At 40.5% G+C, this 18,515-nt stretch overlaps 1 protein-coding gene across 3 annotated transcripts in view; it reads left to right on the plus strand.

Annotated features, from left to right (window-relative positions):
- pdxdc1 (pyridoxal-dependent decarboxylase domain containing 1) overlaps positions 1 to 18,515 on the plus strand; it is a 52,704-nt gene that overhangs the window by 16,876 nt on the left and 17,313 nt on the right. For 2 of the 3 annotated variants that reach the window (XM_061089861.1, XM_061089862.1), the window contains exons 6-13: positions 7,681 to 7,870; positions 8,193 to 8,261; positions 8,346 to 8,424; positions 8,576 to 8,660; positions 11,687 to 11,735; positions 12,430 to 12,531; positions 13,142 to 13,267; positions 13,561 to 13,611. In XM_061089861.1, coding sequence (XP_060945844.1) covers positions 7,681 to 7,870; positions 8,193 to 8,261; positions 8,346 to 8,424; positions 8,576 to 8,660; positions 11,687 to 11,735; positions 12,430 to 12,531; positions 13,142 to 13,267; positions 13,561 to 13,611 — 751 coding nt within the window. Of the gene's footprint in view, positions 1 to 7,680; positions 7,871 to 8,192; positions 8,262 to 8,345; positions 8,425 to 8,575; positions 8,661 to 11,686; positions 11,736 to 12,429; positions 12,532 to 13,141; positions 13,268 to 13,560; positions 13,612 to 15,053; positions 15,129 to 18,515 lie in introns of all 3 variants that reach the window. The other variant, XM_061089860.1, reaches the window with a different exon arrangement.

Here is an 18,515-nt window from a genome sequence, read left to right on the forward strand (position 1 = left end):
GCCCCGGCACTACGATTGGCCGACATGTACAAAAATCTATGGGGACATGTGTCTTTTCATTACAAACAAAAAAGTCTCTTGGATCGATAGGTTAAACCAAACAGGAAGCCCGCCATTTTGGATTTAGTGGCCATTTTGACCATATTCACCATTTTTACTTTGATGTACTTGTCCCAGGGCTTTCATCAGTTCAACTTTAAATTCAGATGAGTGTCATCACAACAAGATGGAGATAAAATCTGATTTAGGGATTTATCTTTCGTCAAACCGTGTGACCGTGGCGTGGCGTCAAAGTTCATCAACTCGCCGTGAAACACAAAATGCAGTTACTTCAGTGTTCAAGGTTCTATCTCACTCAAATTACATGTGTGTATCAACAGCCCCCCCGAAGATATTCATATGGTTGTAAGGCCGTGTGACCGTGGCGTCGAAGTTTGATTAAACGCCATCAAAACACGAGGTTCTGTATCTCTGACATATATTGTCCAATCAAGTCCAAACTAGACATGTAAGACTAGAGTCCCAGCCTGATGACATCTACACAGAAATCATGACTTTAAATCACAGCGTCCCCTGGTGGCTACAGGAAGTGAAGTGTTTATTGTCCAATTGAGTCCAAACTAGACATGTAAGACTAGAGTCCCAGCCTGATGACATCTACACAGAAATCATGACTTTAAATCACAGCGCCCCCTGGTGGATACATGAAGTGAAGCGTTTATTGTCCAATTGAGTCCAAACTAGACATGTAAGACTAGAGTCCCAGCCTGATGACATCTACACAGAAATCATGACTTTAAATCACAGCGCCCCCTGGTGGCTACAGGAAGTGAAGCTTTTATCCTTGCCACAGAGAGGAAAACGCATCCAACGCGGAGACGTGCGCTTGGTCATCGACCGCTCTCTCCCCCGACGGCAACAGGCTTCAACGTGCAGGTGCTCGGGCCCGCAAGTGCTACAACGTAGCCCTAGTTATTATTATTATTATTATTCTCCGCCAAGTTAAATTGGCTTTTTGAGGGCTTTCCCATGCTCAAATAGTTTCTAAACTTTGCAGTAAGTTAGAAATGTGTGAAAATGGTCATATTCTGTAGGATTTGGAAATAGGCGTGGCAAAATAGCTCAATAGCGCCACCTACGGATAAGCCCCTCATTTAGCATTCACCGATCCTCACAAAAAAAATACCCAGTTGTGTATCGTGACCAGACGCACAAAAAAGTCTCTCAGTGCGTTATGAAATAAGGAACAGGAAGTCCGCCATTTTGGATTTAGTCGCCATTTTGGCGATATTCCACGTTTTTACTTTGATATACTTGTCGTAGAGCTTTCATCGGATCAACTTAAAATTTAGACGAGTCTCATCAAAACAATATGGAATACTAAAGTTATCAAAAAAATCAACTTTTCGTCAGAGCCTGTGACCGTGGCGTGGCGTCAAAGTTTGATTAAACGCCATCAAAACACGGGCGGCTGTATCTCGGACATATTTGGTCCAATCGAGTCCAAACTACACACATAAGATAAGAGTCGCGACCCAAAGACATCAACACAGAAATCGTGACTTAAAATCACAGCGCCCCCTGGTGGCAGCAGGAAATGTCTTGTTTTTGGTACGTCTCACACTTGGAAGTATTTCTCCTCATCCCCTTTGCACAACCATGTGAAACTATGTCAAATGGGTCTCAAGACATTGATAATGAAGATATAAGATTACTGTGACTTTTCGTCAAACGCCATATTAATGGCGTGGCATCAAAGTTCATCAACTCGCCATGACACACGAAATCGCTGTAACTTCTGTGTTCACGGGTCCATCTCCCTCAAACTACATGTGTGTATCAACAGCCCCCCCCGAAGACTATCAGATGGGTTTAAGAAATGGGCGTGGCAAAATAACTGACTAGCGCCCCCTAAAGGGCAGCCCCGGCACTACGATTGGCCTACAGCTACGAAAATCGACGGGGACATGTGTCTTTTCATGACAAAGAAATAAGTCTCTTGGAGAGATATGCTAGAGTAAACAGGAAGCCCGCCATTTTGGATTTGGTGGCCATTTTGGCCATATTCTGCATATTTACTTTGATATACTTGTCGTAGAGCTTTCATCAGATCAACTTAAAATTTCGATGAGTGTCTTCACAACAAGATGGAGATGTAAAGTTATTTGAATTTTAACATTTCGTCTTTCCTTGTGACCGTGGCCTGGCGTCAAAGTTTGATTGCACGCCATCAAAACACGAGCTTCTGTATCTCAGGCATATTTGGTTCAATCAAGACCAAACTAGACATGTAAGACAAGGGTCACGACCTGATGACATCTACAGAGACACCATGACTTAAAATCACAGCGCCACCTGCTGGCTACAGGAAGTGAAGCGTTTATCCTTGCCGCAGTGCAAAAAACCCATGCAACGCGGAGACCAGCGCTTGGTCATTGAACGCTGTCTCTTCCCCGACCGCGACAGACTTGAAACGCGCGTGTGCTCGGGCCCGTTAGTGCTACAACGTAGCCCTAGTTATTATTATTATTATTGTGACTAAAGTGAATTGGCTTTTTGAGGGCTTTAACATGCTGAACTTCTTACCAAACTTTGCAGAAAATTAGAGAGTGGTGAAAATTTACGTATTCTGGTGTATTTGGAAATGGGCGTGGCAAAATGGCTCAACAGCGCCCCCTGGAACCCAGCCCCTAGGTTTCCACATAACCGATTTTCACCAAAATCGGGCAAGAGGTGTATCGTGACTAATCATGAAAAAAAGTCACAAAGGGCATTATGAAAAACGCAACAGGAAGCCCGCCATTTTGGATTTAGTGGCCATTTTGGCCATTTTGGCGATTTTTACTTTAATGTACTTGTCCCAGGGCTTTCATCAGATCAACTTCAAATTCAGATGAGTGTCATCACAACAAGATGGAGAAAAAAGTTGACTTAAAAAATCAACTTTTCGCCACACCGTGTGACCTTGGTGTGGCATCAAAGTTTGATTAAACGCCATCAAAACACGAGGTTCTGTATCTCGGACAAACACGATCCAATCGAGTCCAAACTAGACACATAAGACAAGAGACCCGGCCTGATGACATCTGCACTGAAATCATGACTTAATATCACAGCGCCCCCTGGTGGCATCAGGAAATGTATGTTTTTTTGCATGTCTTACACTTGGATGTATTTCTCCTCATCCACTGACCTCAACCATGTCAAACTGTATCAAATGGGTCTCAAGACATTGATAATGAAGATATAAGATTACTGTGACTTTTCGTCAAACGCCATACTAATGGCGTGGCATCAAAGTTCATCAACTCGCCATGACACACGAAATTGCTGTAACTTCCGTGTTCATGGTTCCATCTCACTCAAACTACACGTCTGTGTGAACATCCCCCCCCTTAAGATATTCATATGGTTTTAAGAAATGGGCGTGGCAAAAAAACTGACTAGCGCCCCCTAAAGGGCAGCCCCGGCACTACGATTGGTTGACATGTACAAAAATTGATTATGGCATGTGTCTTTTCATAACAAACAAATAAGTCTCTTGGATCGATATGTTAGACCAAACAGGAAGTCCGCCATTTTGGATTTAGTGGCCATTTTGACCATATTCCACATTTTTACTTTGACATACTTGTCCCAGGGCTTTCATCAGTTCATCTTTAAATTCAGATGAGTGTCATCACAACAAGATGGAGATAAAAAATGATTTAGGGATTGTTTTTTCGTCACACCGTGTGACCGTGGCGTGGCGTCAAAGTTCATCAACTCGCCGTTAAACACGAAATGCTGTAACTTCAGTGTTCATGGTTCTATCTCACTCAAACTACATGTGTGTATCATCAGCCCCCCCCTCAAGATATTCATATGGCTTTAAGGCCGTTTGACCGTGGCGTCGAAGTTTGATTATACGCCATCAAAACACGAGGTTCTGTATCTCGGACATATATTGTCCAATCACGTCCAAACTAGACATGTAAGACTAGAGTCCCGGCCTGATGACATCTACACAGAAATCATGACTTTAAATCACAGCGCCCCCTGGTGGATACAGGAAGTGAAGCGTTTATTGTCCAATTGAGTCCAAACTAGACATGTAAGACTAGAGTCCCAGCCTGATGACATCTACACAGAAATCATGACTTTAAATCACAGCGCCCCCTGGTGGCTACAGGAAGTGAAGCGTTTATTGTCCAATTGAGTCCAAACTAGACATGTAAGACTAGAGTCCCAGCCTGATGACATCTACACAGAAATTAAGACTTTAAATCACAGCGCCCCCTGGTGGCTACAGGAAGTGAAGTGTTTATCCTTGCCACAGAGAGGAAAACGCATCCAAAGCGGAGACGTGCACTTGGTCATCGATCGCTCTCTCCCCGACCGCAACAGACTTCAACGTGCAGGTGCTCGGGCCCGCAAGTGCTACAACGTAGCCCTAGTTATTATTATTATTATTATTATTATTATTATTCAGGCAAATGAATTGGCTTTTTGAGGGCTTTAACATGCTCAACTTCTTACCAAAATTTGCAGAAAGTTAGAAAGTGGTGAAAATTTACGTATTCTGAAGGAATTTTCAATGGGCGTCGCAAAATGGCTCAACGGTGTCCCCGAGACAGCCCGAGACCCCCGGAAGGTGTTCCCATTGACCTATCTTCACAAAAATCGATATACAGGTGTATCATGACCAGACAAACAAAAAAGTCTCTGGGTGCAATTGGAAAAACACAACAGGAAGCCTGCTATATTGCATTTAGTGGCCATTTTGGCCATATTCCAAATTTTTTCTTTGATACACTTGTACCAGGGTTTTCATCGGATCAACTTCAAATTGAGATGAGTGTCATCACGACAAGATGGAGATAAAAACTGACTGACGGATTTTTTTTTAATCACACAGTGTGACCGTGGCGTGGCGTCAAAGTTTGATTACACGCCATTAAAACATGATGTTCTGTAACGCGGACATACATGGACCATGAATCCTTTGATTTCAGTCTTCCTAGATCAAAGGAAACTTTATGTCTTGCAAAGGTTACGTCTCTCTCTCAGAACTGGTTATTTTTGTTTTTTCAGACAAAAAGCATGCAACGCTTCAAAATGGATGTGCTCGGGCCCACCCAGTGCTGCTTTGCAGCCCTAAAAATGTTATATTTGAAATTGTGTTTTAAGCAATCTTTATTATTTATTATTATTATTATTCAGGCAAATGAATTTGCTTTTTGAGGGCTTTAACATGCTCAACTTCTTACCAAAATTTGCAGAAAGTTAGAAAGTGGTGAAAATTTACGTATTCTGAAGGAATTTTCAATGGGCGTCGCAAAATGGCTCAACGGTACCCCCCGAGACAGCCCGAGACCCCCGGAAGGTGTTCCCATTGACCTATCTTCACAAAAATCGATATACAGGTGTATCATGACCAGACAAACAAAAAAGTCTCTTGGTGCAATTGGAAAAACACAACAGGAAGCCTGCTATTTAACATTTAGTGGCCATTTTGGCCATATTCCACATTTTTTCTTTGATACACTTGTACCAGGGTTTTCATCAGATCAACTTCAAATTGTGATGAGTGTCATCACAACAAGACGGAGATAAAAACTGACTGACAGTTTTTTTTTTAATCACACGGTGTGACCGTGGCGTCAAAGTTTGATTACACACCATTAAAACACGATGGTCTGTAACGCGGACATACATGGACCATGAATCCTTTGATTTCAGTCTTCCTAGATCAAAGGAAACTTTATGTCTTGCAAAGGTCACGTCTTTCTCTCTCTCAGAACTGGTTATTTTTGTTTTTTCAGACAAAAAGCATGCAACGCTTCAAAATGGATGTGCTCGGGCCCACCCAGTGCTGCTTTGCAGCCCTAAAAATTTTATTTATTATTATTATTATTTTCATTTTGTATTTTTATTTTAATATATTTATTATTATTTGTTTATTGTTATTTCAACCATATTTTTGTAGTGATGGAAATTTGGATTGCAGAGAGGCATGAAACAGACAGATGAAAGAACTGATGGCATGAAAACCAACAATCAATCGTCAAATATAATTTTAAATCAAAGCAGTGTTAATTTTGGCAGCTATTTTTGATTTAGTCTTCGTCTTAGTCTTTTGACGAAAATGCATATTAGTTTTAGTCACATTTAGTCATTTTTATCCTTAGTTTTAGTCTAGTTTTAGTCGACGAAAACGAATTACATTTTAGTCTAGTTTTAGTCGACGAAAACAAATTACATTTTAGTCTAGTTTTAGTCACATTTAATAGATAAATGTGACTAAAAGAGGAGTTTAATTCACATAAATTAAACTCCTTATCTTCCCTTCTCAGGTCCAGGGACCCCCTGTGTTGTGTCTACAACTGCATACTAGTCTAGCTTGCAGTACTTAGGTTGACCATTAGATGTCCCTCCTATAGGTCTATAGCAGGGGTCGGCAACCTTTACTATCAAAAGAGACATTTTGCCCCCTCTTCCCCCAAATAAAATTTGTCTGGAGCCGCAAAACATATTTTATAACAAAGCTAATAAAGTTTTATATAAAGTTATACTATACTAAACTTTGGATTATTGCATTTATGAAATTATAGAACAACAATAAAGAAAACTGTTGACATTTTATTTATTTTTACCTGTTACAACAAAGGGAAACACCAAATGCTTATGAAGAGGAGAAGAAAATACACAGGCAAGTGTAGGCCTACTTTGAAATAAATTAAACGCAGAACTATGTAGGGTTATTTGAGTCATCCCCATATTTGTGGGAAATGTATGAAATAAGAAGTACCCTATTTTGAAATAAATAAAAACATATAGCTGCAGCCTATATATTTTAGTTGGCGTTGGCGAAATGTGAAAACAAAAAGTGAAAGCAGATCAGACTGGAGAAAGACACAGAAACTGCAGCTCGGTAGAAACCAGCTGCAGCCTCTGCTCTGATCCAGAAGCTGCGGCGCTGATCTCAGAGCAGCTGAGACCAGAGAAACTCTGTGTTTTCACTGTTTCCATAGTTAAGAAGCAGCTGGTGAGTCAGTGACCGGCCTGCTTCATGTGAACGAGCTCTGATCTCACTGTCTCTCTGAGCGAGTGCGCGGGGGCGGAGCCTCGGGACCGGAGCGCATCTGGGAGCACACACACACACATGCACACACACACAGACACACACACTCGCCGCTCCGGGTACTTCATGACGGCCTGATACGATTATGTTTTTAAAAATTGTTGTGACTTAGTCAACCGCCAACATTTTCGTTTCGTCTCGTTAACGAAAATTAAAATAGATTTCGTCATAGTTTTTATTTTCAAAGATCCATTTCGTTACGTCTTCGTCTCGTCTTAGTCATGGGAAAAGGGGCGTTAACGAATATTTTTCGTTATCGTTATCGTCAACGAAATTAACACTGAATCAAAGGTTAAAAAGTAAATGTACCAATCACAAATCAGCTACAAAAAAATACTGACTACTACTACAGACAATTACCAAAAATGTATAAGGTCACCATGTTAAAGAAAGTGTAAAAAATCCTGGATCCGCCCATTTATTCAGATCTGTTTAACTTTTTTTAACATGTTGAGAAAGGGTTTTAGCCTTGCTGTGGCATATATGGTGCCCAAGCGCCTTTCTAGTTTTCCTTGTAATAAGTCTGAACAACTCAACACATCGAATCTGTCTCTCAGGTATGAGAATGGTTCAGCCTGCTTCCATGAGGATGACAGAGATGGCCTAGTCAAAGTGTGTCGGCTGGTCATCAATGACCGCTATGAAGAATATGCCTCTGAAGGTTATGCAGTTCTCAATTCCAAACAGCCCGTCATCTACCAGAGTGCTTCCTGCAGGCCTGGTCTGGGACAGCACCTGTGCAGCCAGGTAGGAAAGATTAAACATAAAAGAAAATACAGAGCAGGCACTGATCCACTCCACTCTGATCCAACACTGTGAATATTGACATCCCATACAAATAGGGATTGAAAAACAAGCATTCTCAGTCAGGGCTTTTTAAAATACCTGGAAGCAGTGTGATTACTGTAAGACTTATATAACGTGAGGTCCAGAAGCTTGAGACCACTTTTTACCATTCAGGTAAAATCTCAAACTTTTGGACCTTATTGTAGTCAAACATATTTTACCATATACATTTTTTTGCATAAATAATAGAAAGAGATTTTAATGTCAGTGTCTGTGTCGACAGCTCGGCCTGCCTCTGTCCAGTTTGTGCACAGTCCCATGCAACACCGTCTTTGGGTCCCAACACCAAATGGTAGGAGAGTATATGAAAAAGACACATAACCAGATGTAAGTTAGATCGTTCAAAGGAAAATTATAACCTGTTTGTCACGGTCAGGATGTTGCCCTGTTGGACAAACTCATCAAAGAGGACATAGATGCTGGAAAGCTTCCTTTGCTGTTGATTGCCAATGCAGGTGAAGGACAATCAGTGATTTAACTTTGCAATCTCTTTTCATGTAGTACAATTTTAGCAATATTAATTTAACACTATATAAGTAGCTTTTCTGCAGTGTAAATATGTTAATTTGGATTAAAAGGAGTAACTTGTTTGTGTTTATTTCCCAGGCACCCCTGGGGCCGGCCACACAGACAAGCTGGGCCGTCTGAAGGACTTGTGTGACCCGTACAACATGTGGCTTCATGTGGAGGGGTGAGTGCATTTTCTTCTTCTGCAATAGTTTGTCTTAAAGTATTACACCGGGTTCACACCGAACGCGGGAGTGCCGCGCAGCCCCATTCTTGCGTGTGCATTTCTCTGCGCCGGTCAGCCCGCGATTCTGCTTTCTCTGCTTGTTGTTGTATGTAACCCGTTCAATGTAGGGGTTCGGGGGTAAATGATGATGGTCTTCATAGCGTCCAGTGTAAACCTGGTGTTAGAAAGTCCAAAAATTATGAATGACCATACATGACTTAAGTATAAATAAATAAATAAATAAATAAATAAATAAATACATAAATACATAAATAAGGAAATAGATAAGGAAATAAATACAGAAATAAATACAGAAATGTATAAATAAGTGTCTTAAATATATTTCCACATTTATTCATTTCCACATTTCTGTGTCCATATGCTAATGAGAAAGGCTGGCCTAACCGACTTTTTTTTTTAAATAAAAGTGGGAATACATGTGGAAATAATTAATAAATTATTAATTTACTTCTCTATTTATTTCCAGATTTATTCATTTATTTCCACATATTTATTTTCAGCATTTATTTATTTATTTATACATTTATGTGTCCATATGTAAATGAAGTAGGAGGTCCCAACCTCAGTCTCGAGCAGGATTGGTCAACTGAGCTACACACACAGGCCCCGGGGGACTGCCCCCCACACCACCACACACCCGCTCAGCAGTGACTGAGACTTGAGCTCGTCACCGTGAAGCAGCCGCTCAGTTACTTTGTAGAACAGTGGAAATAGTGAAAACACATAGTTTCTCTGGTCACATCTGCTCAGTGATCAGCGGCTTCATGATCAGAGCAGAAGCTGCAGGTAGTTTGTACCGAGCTGGAGTTTCTGTTTCCTCCTCCTCTCTGCTCTCTCCTTGTGCTCAGTAGAACACAAGACACCTAAATCATCCCAATAAAAAATAACCTTAACTAACCCTCTGAATTTGAACTAGTTAATTTTAAGTGTGAAGTGGCTCAACACTGCAAACAGCTTCTGGACACGAGTCAGCATTGAAAGGCAGAAGGAGAAGGGCTGGATCATTACACTCCTGTGACCAATCCTGCATAAGACTGCGGTTAGGCCCGCCTTTCTCATTAGCATACGGACACAGAAATGTGGAAATGAATAAATGTGGAAATATATTGAAGACATTTATTTATACATTGTTGTATTTATTTCTGTATTTTTGTGTTTATTTATTTATAAATTTATTTATTTATTTATTTATTTATTTATTTATTTATTTATTTATTTATTTATTTATTTATACATTTATTTATTTATACTTTAGTCATGTATGGTCCTCCATAAAAAAGCGCTATTGAGATAAATTGCCAAGCAAGTTTACACATATAAGGAATTTGCTGTGATATGTTTTGTGCAAGCATAAATATAAAAAATAGGAAAATAGGAAACAAATTAAAAAATATATACTATAGAAGAGCTTGAGAAATACTTTGTAAAGAAAAGGATTGTCTGGGTAGTGAAGAATGTGATTGTGGATAGAACAACTGAGATGGGGCTGCTCCTTCAAGTCGAGAGGAGCCAGTTGGTGGATATACTGTATATATGTACGCTACAGTGAGGGCTTTAAAACCAAGCTGCGCCTGTGGGAGACGCAGATGCTGCAGGGAAACTTGTTTTTCTCTTGCTACTACAGGACATTTGATTTTTCTTTGAAGTCAATTATTTTTGGCTGTTGTTTGCCTGTAGAAAATGTTTTCGCTGGAAATTACTCTGGAAATACTGCAGATAGAGCCAGAAAGCAATTAATGAAACTGATTTTATTACTTTTATATTTATGTATTATTTATTATTTGTATTTCATTTTTTTCATTATTAATGTTGTTTTATCGGCATACTCTATAGGCCTTGTTAGTTCCAGGTTCAATATGTGCACTAAGGTTCTTTCAATAAGTTTTCAATAAACGTTGAACCCATGTGGCCCTCGACTTGAAGCAATTTTTTGATTTCGGCCCACTGCGTATTTGAGTTTGACACCCCTGCCCTAAACAATCGGTAAGGGGATTCATCAGAAAAAATGACTTTACCCCAGTCCTCAGCAGTCCAATCCCTGTACTTTTGACAGAATATCAGTCTGTCCCTGATGTTTTTCCTGAAGAGAAGTGTCTTCTTTGCTTCCCTTCTTGACACCAGGCCATCATCCAAAAGTCTTCGCCTCACTGTGCGTGCAGATGCACTCACACCTGCCTACTGTCATTCCTGAGCAACCTCTGCACTAGTAGTACTCCGATCCTGCAGTTGAATCAACTTTAGGAGACGGTTCTGGCGCTTGCTGGACTTCCTTGGGCGCCCTGAAGCCTTTTTAACAATAATTGAACCTCTCTCCTTGAAGTTCTTGATGATCCAATAAATGATAAATTCAGGTGCAATCTACCTGGCAGCAATATCCTGGCCTCTGAAGTCCTTTTTGTGCAAAGCAATGATGACTGCACGTGTTTCCTTGCAGGTAACCATGCTTAACAGAGGAAGAATAATGATTTCAAGCATTACCCTCCTTTTAAAGCTTCCAGTCTGCTATTCTGTCTAAATCAGTATGACAGAGTGATCTCCAGACTTGTCCCCATCAACACTCTCCCCTGTGTTAACAAGAGAATCACTGACATGATGTCAGCTGGTCCTTTTGTGGCAGGGCTGAAATGCAGTGGAAATGGTTTTTTGGGGATTAAGTTCCTTTTCGTGGCAAAGAGGGACTTTGCAATTAATTGCAATTCATCTGATCACTCTTCATAACATTCTTGAGTATATGCAAATTGCCATTATAAAAACTGAGGCAGCAGACTTTGTGAAAATGTATATTTGTGTCATTCTCAAAACTTTTGGCCACGGCTGTACATTTATGTAATGAGAGATATTACACAGGATTTGAGGAAATATTGATGATGAAAGTAGATTTTTTGAATGCAAATGAGAACTTTGATGTTTTTAGGCATGAGTCACTGGTGACGTTTTTTATAGTGTTTTTTCTTCTTTCTCAGGGTCAACCTGGCAACCCTGGCACTGGGTCAGGTCACGTCTGCTCTGATGGTAATCATGTTTATATTCCATCGTCCATGTTTTTGGTTGAAAAAGTTTACATTATTGTAGTAATGGTTAGGACTCACTTAATGTTTCTGTGAATAACTAAAGATTACAACAGAATAGATATACCAAACTATGCGATTGCATCAAAATAAGTGTTAAAATCCTTTGTATCGTTCTTTTCCAACCGCAGCATTGACACTGTTACCTCTGTGGATCAGATGCCAAAAATCCCACAAGCATTTTTGAAATTCATTGATGCCTATGTCTGAATAAAGCAATGAAAAGCATTTAAGGGTCAGTGCATACCCTGCATGCATTGTGTATATAACCCAAGCAGGCAATTCTACCTTCGTCTGTGTGTCCAGACCAGATGTTTTAACAGGCCACTGACATGGTGAGAAATGAAAAGAGTTTGAGAAAGAGAGTGTGACAGAGGAGCAGAGACAACAATGGCTGTAGTTGTCACCGTGAAATTCCTGTTGTGCTCAGCAGGCAGACAAACCTCAGCCTAACATAGACCCTGCTCTGTAGGTGCATGCTCTGTTCATACGTCATCCCGTATTCCCACTCAAGACTGATCAGCTCTAAATGTTAATCATCTGCAGATTCCCTCCTAACTGTCTCACCTTGAGAAACAGACAGGAAATGCCCTTTTATGTTGACTTTTTTTGGTAAAATATTGTTCTTCCCTCTCCAGGCAGCTACCAGAAGTGACAGTATGACACTGACACCAGGTCAGTGGCTGGGACTGCCTGCTATATCCGCTATCACCCTCTACAGGCATGAGGACCCAGCGCTGGTAGGCCAATCATTTTCTGTCACTTTTTTGTTTGAGTTTTTGACGTTGTGAACAGAGATAGGAAACTTTATTTTCATCCTACGTGGTTGTCTGCAGTGAAGATTTAATTGTCATTGTTTTTTCATAAAATGAAACAGAATTTGCTTTATTATTGTTAACGTGTGGTTAATTGTGGTATATATATATATATATATATAAATATATATAAAATCATTTATTTAAATGCTGGTTTTTCAGAGGTCTGCAATAAACACAATCTTCAGACCCAAATCCACAACTTTTCAAATTAAAAGCTCTACCATTCCACTCTGTGTAAAGCATTGCAACAACAAAATTAACGTTGTGCTATGAATTCTATGAATGTTGCTACCATGACAGAGATCACCACCTGTGCTGTGTCATTTCATTATGGAACTTACAAAATTGGTGTTAATTTTGACCCGCAGTTTGACTTTGTTGCCATACACTGTATGAGGAAGAATAAATGTTTACTTGAACTAGATTTTTTCTTATTTTATTCTTTTAAGGGTATTTTCTGTCCAACTTTTACTTAGTGTGTTTGCCTTTCCCTGACTGTCTGACAGTTGTGTGTTTGTGTTTTGTCCCTCAGTCTTTGGCAGCAGGTTTGACCTCCAGCCAACCTGTGGAGAAGCTGCGAGCGCTGCCTCTCTGGCTCTCCCTGCAATATCTTGGTCACAATGGAATTGTCCAGAAGATCAAGCACGCTACCACTCTGGTGAGCATCACTTTACATCCCTTGAACATCAGAGGGTAATTTTTACACTTTTGCTTACACTTCTGGTACAGAATAAAGAAATGAAACACAAAATATCTGTTGGGAACAGTTATGTGCTGGAACTGTTAGTGAATAACCAACAGGCACAGTCAGGCATTGATACGGATCTGTTGTACCTTTGCAGAAATCAAAACATGTATCAACCCACTGTATGAAAAAACAATTTCTTGAAATAAAGTTAGGTACATCATCATGCACATTCTTTACATTTTGCCTTTATTTCTCTCCTCCAGAGCCAGCAACTCCTGCAGAAACTTAAATCTCTGGCTTCTATCAAAACATCGGTACGTGATCTCTTGATATGTTCTGCCAATAATAAGATAATGTGTTTATATAAAAATGGAAGGTGAACAGGCTGTCTGGTCAGGTATCAGGTATTTTATAAGAAAAGGGTCAATGATACTGTGCTGTGGGTGAAGTAATTGAGAAAGAGTATTTTATGAGTCCCAACAGATTGGTTTCAGAGATATGTCAGTGTGCTGTGCGCACTCATGCTATGCACATTTGCAAAATATGCACGTTGCACTTGAGTTAAAATGTTGTACTGTGTGTGTCTTAGTGCTGCAGTCACCTGTTCACAACAATGTACATTACCTGCTGCACTGTCTGGTTATAATGGTCAAGTGACAAACTATACTCCTGACAGATATATTTGATCAATTCATGTAATTATTAATCACAAAGAAGAACAATGTAGGTGCAATGATCAAAGACGACCTACAACTAAATATTAAAAATAAACGTATAAATACACATGCTGCTCAGTTGTATGCTGATAATGTGACATTGGACTCCGATCTCAGCCGATCTCAGTGGTGAAATGGAATTGGACAAATAAACCTCTGTCGAACTGTGATACAGTTCAAGATTTCAGAAGATGAGATGGCTGGTAGAGGGCCAGGTCATTACTCTTCAGTAGTCCTACCCTTCATCACACACCCATGAAACAACAGGCCTTTGTGACTGTTTCGATTTTAACTCAGGACCAGTACGTGGGAAAATGTAATAATTATACCCTCATAAAGATGAGCTCATCAGATTGTGGTACAGTTTGGCTCATCAATAATCTTTTATTTAATTGTGTTTTCACCACGCTAGGTGCAATTCAAACACAGTGTTGATATATAGATACTGGTTAATTTGATTATTTGCATGACATACAGCTGGACAGTTGTCCTGTTATGTTTGGTAGGAATGTATAGGACCAAATGGGAACAGACCCTCTTACTGTATTTATACATAACACGTGGAACTTCTAACATGAACAAAAGACTTCTGGATGTTCAAAGACAAAACCCATTTGTGTTTATAGGATGTACTAGAGACCGAGATCTCACTGGTCGAGGCTTTGACCATGGTAACATCCGAGTTGTGTTGATACTGAAACAGATTGGCTTAGAGCTTGTTCAATGGCATCTATTGAAACCTACACCTTATAACCCTACAGTCACTGAGATTTGATTTACAATATACAGACACATTAAAATACTGCAAGTAAGATGCAGTGAACAACCAGAATGGGGTCAGAATCATGACAGAGTAGTACTAAATCTCACTGCAGCTCGGTAAAAGAACGATGAACTTCCGTTTCGTCGATGACATTCACTGTGAAGATGCAGCAGATTTAGTTTTGAAGTGCCACTGTGTTAGAAAGATATGTATGATTGTGCAGGTGTCTGTACTTTTTAAACGTGTGTATAGCTGTAATTAGTTACCTTGGTTCCAGGGTGTGGTGTTGCAGATCCCGCCCATCTCCGGGGCTTCACTGCAGGACGTTCTGGGCTCTCTCATGATCTCTATTGTAGGTGGGACCAAGCCTCTGCCTGCTCCCTCACTCCACAGGAAATGCCTCTCCACACTCATTATGTCTTGTTGCCTTTGGAAAAAATACAAGGGTCATGAATAATTAATTAATGTGTCACACGCTGTTGCATCCCAGCACTAATTGAAATGAGAATAAAAACAAAAAATTATATATAATACAAAAATTATGTTTGTGTAGTTATCAGTAAAAATTCCACACAGATCTTATGCTATACAATGCAATTGTTAACTTGTGTCCGTATAAATATGCAATTGAAGGGCAGTGTGAAATATTCTTAGAGGACATTGTTTCAGGATTTCAAGGACATTGTCAAGTCAGTTCAAAATGCTGATGGTTTAGGCTCTATATGTTAGTCTTGTGGCTGTAGAAGCACAAATAAGCTGTTTTCAGACATGACCTGCGGGTTAAGTCCGGAGAATTGTATACGAACTTTACCCACAGTTTGCTTTTCACACATGGACAACACAGCAGGAGGTTCTCTGTACAGACGCATCAAATCCTCTGCATTATTTAGGTGAGAGGTGGAGCAGCCAGGTTAGGCAGACAGAGGCAGGAATCTGCATAGATCATGTGATTTTCTTGACACCTTATCACCACAAACTCTCTTGACGTCTTTGTCGGTGTCTTGTGTGAATGTCACCGAGGGGTCTGTGAGTTTGCTAAACGATTGTGCAGACTGTTGGTGTTTGGATTTAGCAAATATGTCTGGACTTCCAGGATAGCTTTTTATTATTTTACTGTTACCTAAAACAACACGCCCCTAGCCCTTGTAGCACCTGTTTTTGTTTCCTCCTTGATGGTAAACCACTTTATGTAAGGCTCTATGGTCCTGAGTACAGCAGAGGGAATCGTCTGTATTGAGAGGTTTGGAGGTGTGACTGCCCACCGTGATCCCTTGAGCTCTCTCTCTGTTCTGATACTGATAAGTTTTATCTTATTTCTTTGAAGCCTGGTTCTAGTCATCTGAATCATTGTATCTCATCATTGTAGTATGTCTACGCTTCTTGATGGCTAGACCCATGAAATCGTAGCTCTGAATCAAAAGTCTACTTTCAGTTGTATAAAATATTTAAAGGCTCATTTATGCTGCCTTTATGTACAAAAAGACATATGTCCATTTAAAAGCAATTGTCACGGCCAACATACTTTAATGTGTCCTTTATGTTGGGTCAGTGCAGAGTGGAGAGTACCTGGCAACGAGGAGGTTGTGATGTGTAAGATTTAGGAGAAAGGATCTATTGGCAAAAATTAAATTCAAAATTTCTAACTGAAGTTTTGACCTGTCTGTTTCATCAAAATTGGAAGTATTTTTTTTTCTTTACCCTTGAATGGGCCGTTTATATTTAAATACTTTATAATTACTTCGGGAACAGGTCCTCTCTAAAGAGGCCTCCATGTTTTTAACAGTATTACAGACTGGACAAACTAACACCTTTTTGAGTTTTTATGACAACTGAAGGTTTCTCCAGGTTCTCTTTCATGTTTGGAGAGGAGGTAAGGTGAGGGGTATAAAGCTGATACATGGAACATCATCACCAGATGTCACTAAATTCTACAAACCTTTAACATCTTGAAATAAGGTCACCTTAGTTTCTCTGTGGTCCTTAAGGTGTTTCATTAGGTTTGTGGATGTATTCACAGGGATTTTGTAGCTCCGTTTCTCTCCTGATAGAACACACTCACTTTTTTCATTGTGACATATTTGAATTGGCTCCAAATTCCAACCAGTTTATTGGGTTTACATTATTTTGCCTTTTCTTTGTTATCTATCTTAAACAGTAATAATTTAAGTGCATTACTCAAACAGTAAACCAGAACAGGTATCTGTGGACCGGCTGAAACCTGCCCACTTGGACCTAACTCAACCTACTGAGGTAGCTAAGCCTCCACGGTGAGGGCGCCCTCCTGCTCACCCACTGGGCCACCGCACAGCCCTTCGTGTTCCTCCAGTTAAACTCGCGACTTCATCCCCTGCTCATGTTTTACGGAGCCGTGCAGGTCGGGTGATTCGAGCCCCAATGCGTTAACTTTGTGTGTGAATTCTGGGGGGACATATGTAGTGGACACTTGATAAGACAGAATTCACCAAAGACGGTTATATTGGTTTACAGGAATAGATTGCACTATGTGGTTTGCACACTTACACACCCTGTAAGAAGCTGTGGGGGTACCAAAGTAACAAGGCGATGGAAGTGGTTATAAGCGGATGTCTCTGTGACAACCGGAAGTTCTTAGTAGCGGTAACATTTTTGTGAAATAAAACGCACGCCGAGAAGTGCACATAACGAGAGATCTCCTGACTACTTTATCCCATCGACTCCTACAATACTTTAAATACATTACTGGCTCCAGTCCACCATTGTAATTGTGTTCATGTTGTGCTGCTGTTGTGTAGAATCAGCCGAAAAGATGTTTAGAATTCAAAGAAGAGAAATATGCAAAGCTCTGCAATTTTGTCTCTTCTTATTTCATCAATCAATATTAATTTTTTTAACTACAAACTCAATTTTTCTTTTTTCATATGGTTATAGTGCATGGTGATATAGTTAGTTATTGTTTTATTACATTGATGCCATCTAGTCTTAAGGCCAATTTATGCCTCTCCGTTTTTTCTATTACGGACAGATAAGACCGCCCTATCCGTCGTGGAACGCCCTCTCCGAGCGCCTCGGAGAGCTTTTCGTACACCTCTGATTTTTCTAACTGTCCGTGTTTATGTCGGAGAGCCCACGGACAGCTCTTGGCTGTGATTGGTCCGCGAACGACATCATTTCCGTATGACGTCATTTCCGTATTTCCGGACCTCAAACTTCCTGTTTCCTTCCCTGTAGCAACAAACACGAACACAACTATGATTCTACGATTAATGTGATGTGTGTGTTAAGCCAGCGGAGCTGTCCGGCTGACGGTGGCTCGTTAGAGCACTGACGGCATGTGTGCACGGTCACATACGGTTATAACGAGCTTTCAAAACGGCGCTAGCGGGCTAGGCTAGCGGGCTAGCCACCATGCTAACTGCGGTGGTAACAGTGCAAAAACCCACCGTCACGACTTTAATTCCACTTCTATCATGACACTGTTTCTATAATACCGTCAGGTTAGAAGCAAACACTGGGTAGTAGTTAGTGTCGGGAGTCCCTGCTGACTGTGTGTGGAAGCTAGCTGGGAGGGGAGCTAGCTCCGTGTAGCTTCTAGCTACATGTAGCCTCAAGCTGTGGAATCAGCAACACAGTTCGGAAACAAGACCTGGGAACCGCTGCGCTAAGAAACGATAACATCAGCATTTTGACCTGCTGGGTGTCACTTTATTTAGTTCTGTTAGTTGCCATGGTTCAGTGTGTGGGAGGCAAGCTAACAGAGATA

The sequence above is a fragment of the Limanda limanda genome, chromosome 17, assembly GCF_963576545.1.
Source record: "Limanda limanda chromosome 17, fLimLim1.1, whole genome shotgun sequence".
Taxonomy (NCBI): domain Eukaryota; kingdom Metazoa; phylum Chordata; class Actinopteri; order Pleuronectiformes; family Pleuronectidae; genus Limanda; species Limanda limanda.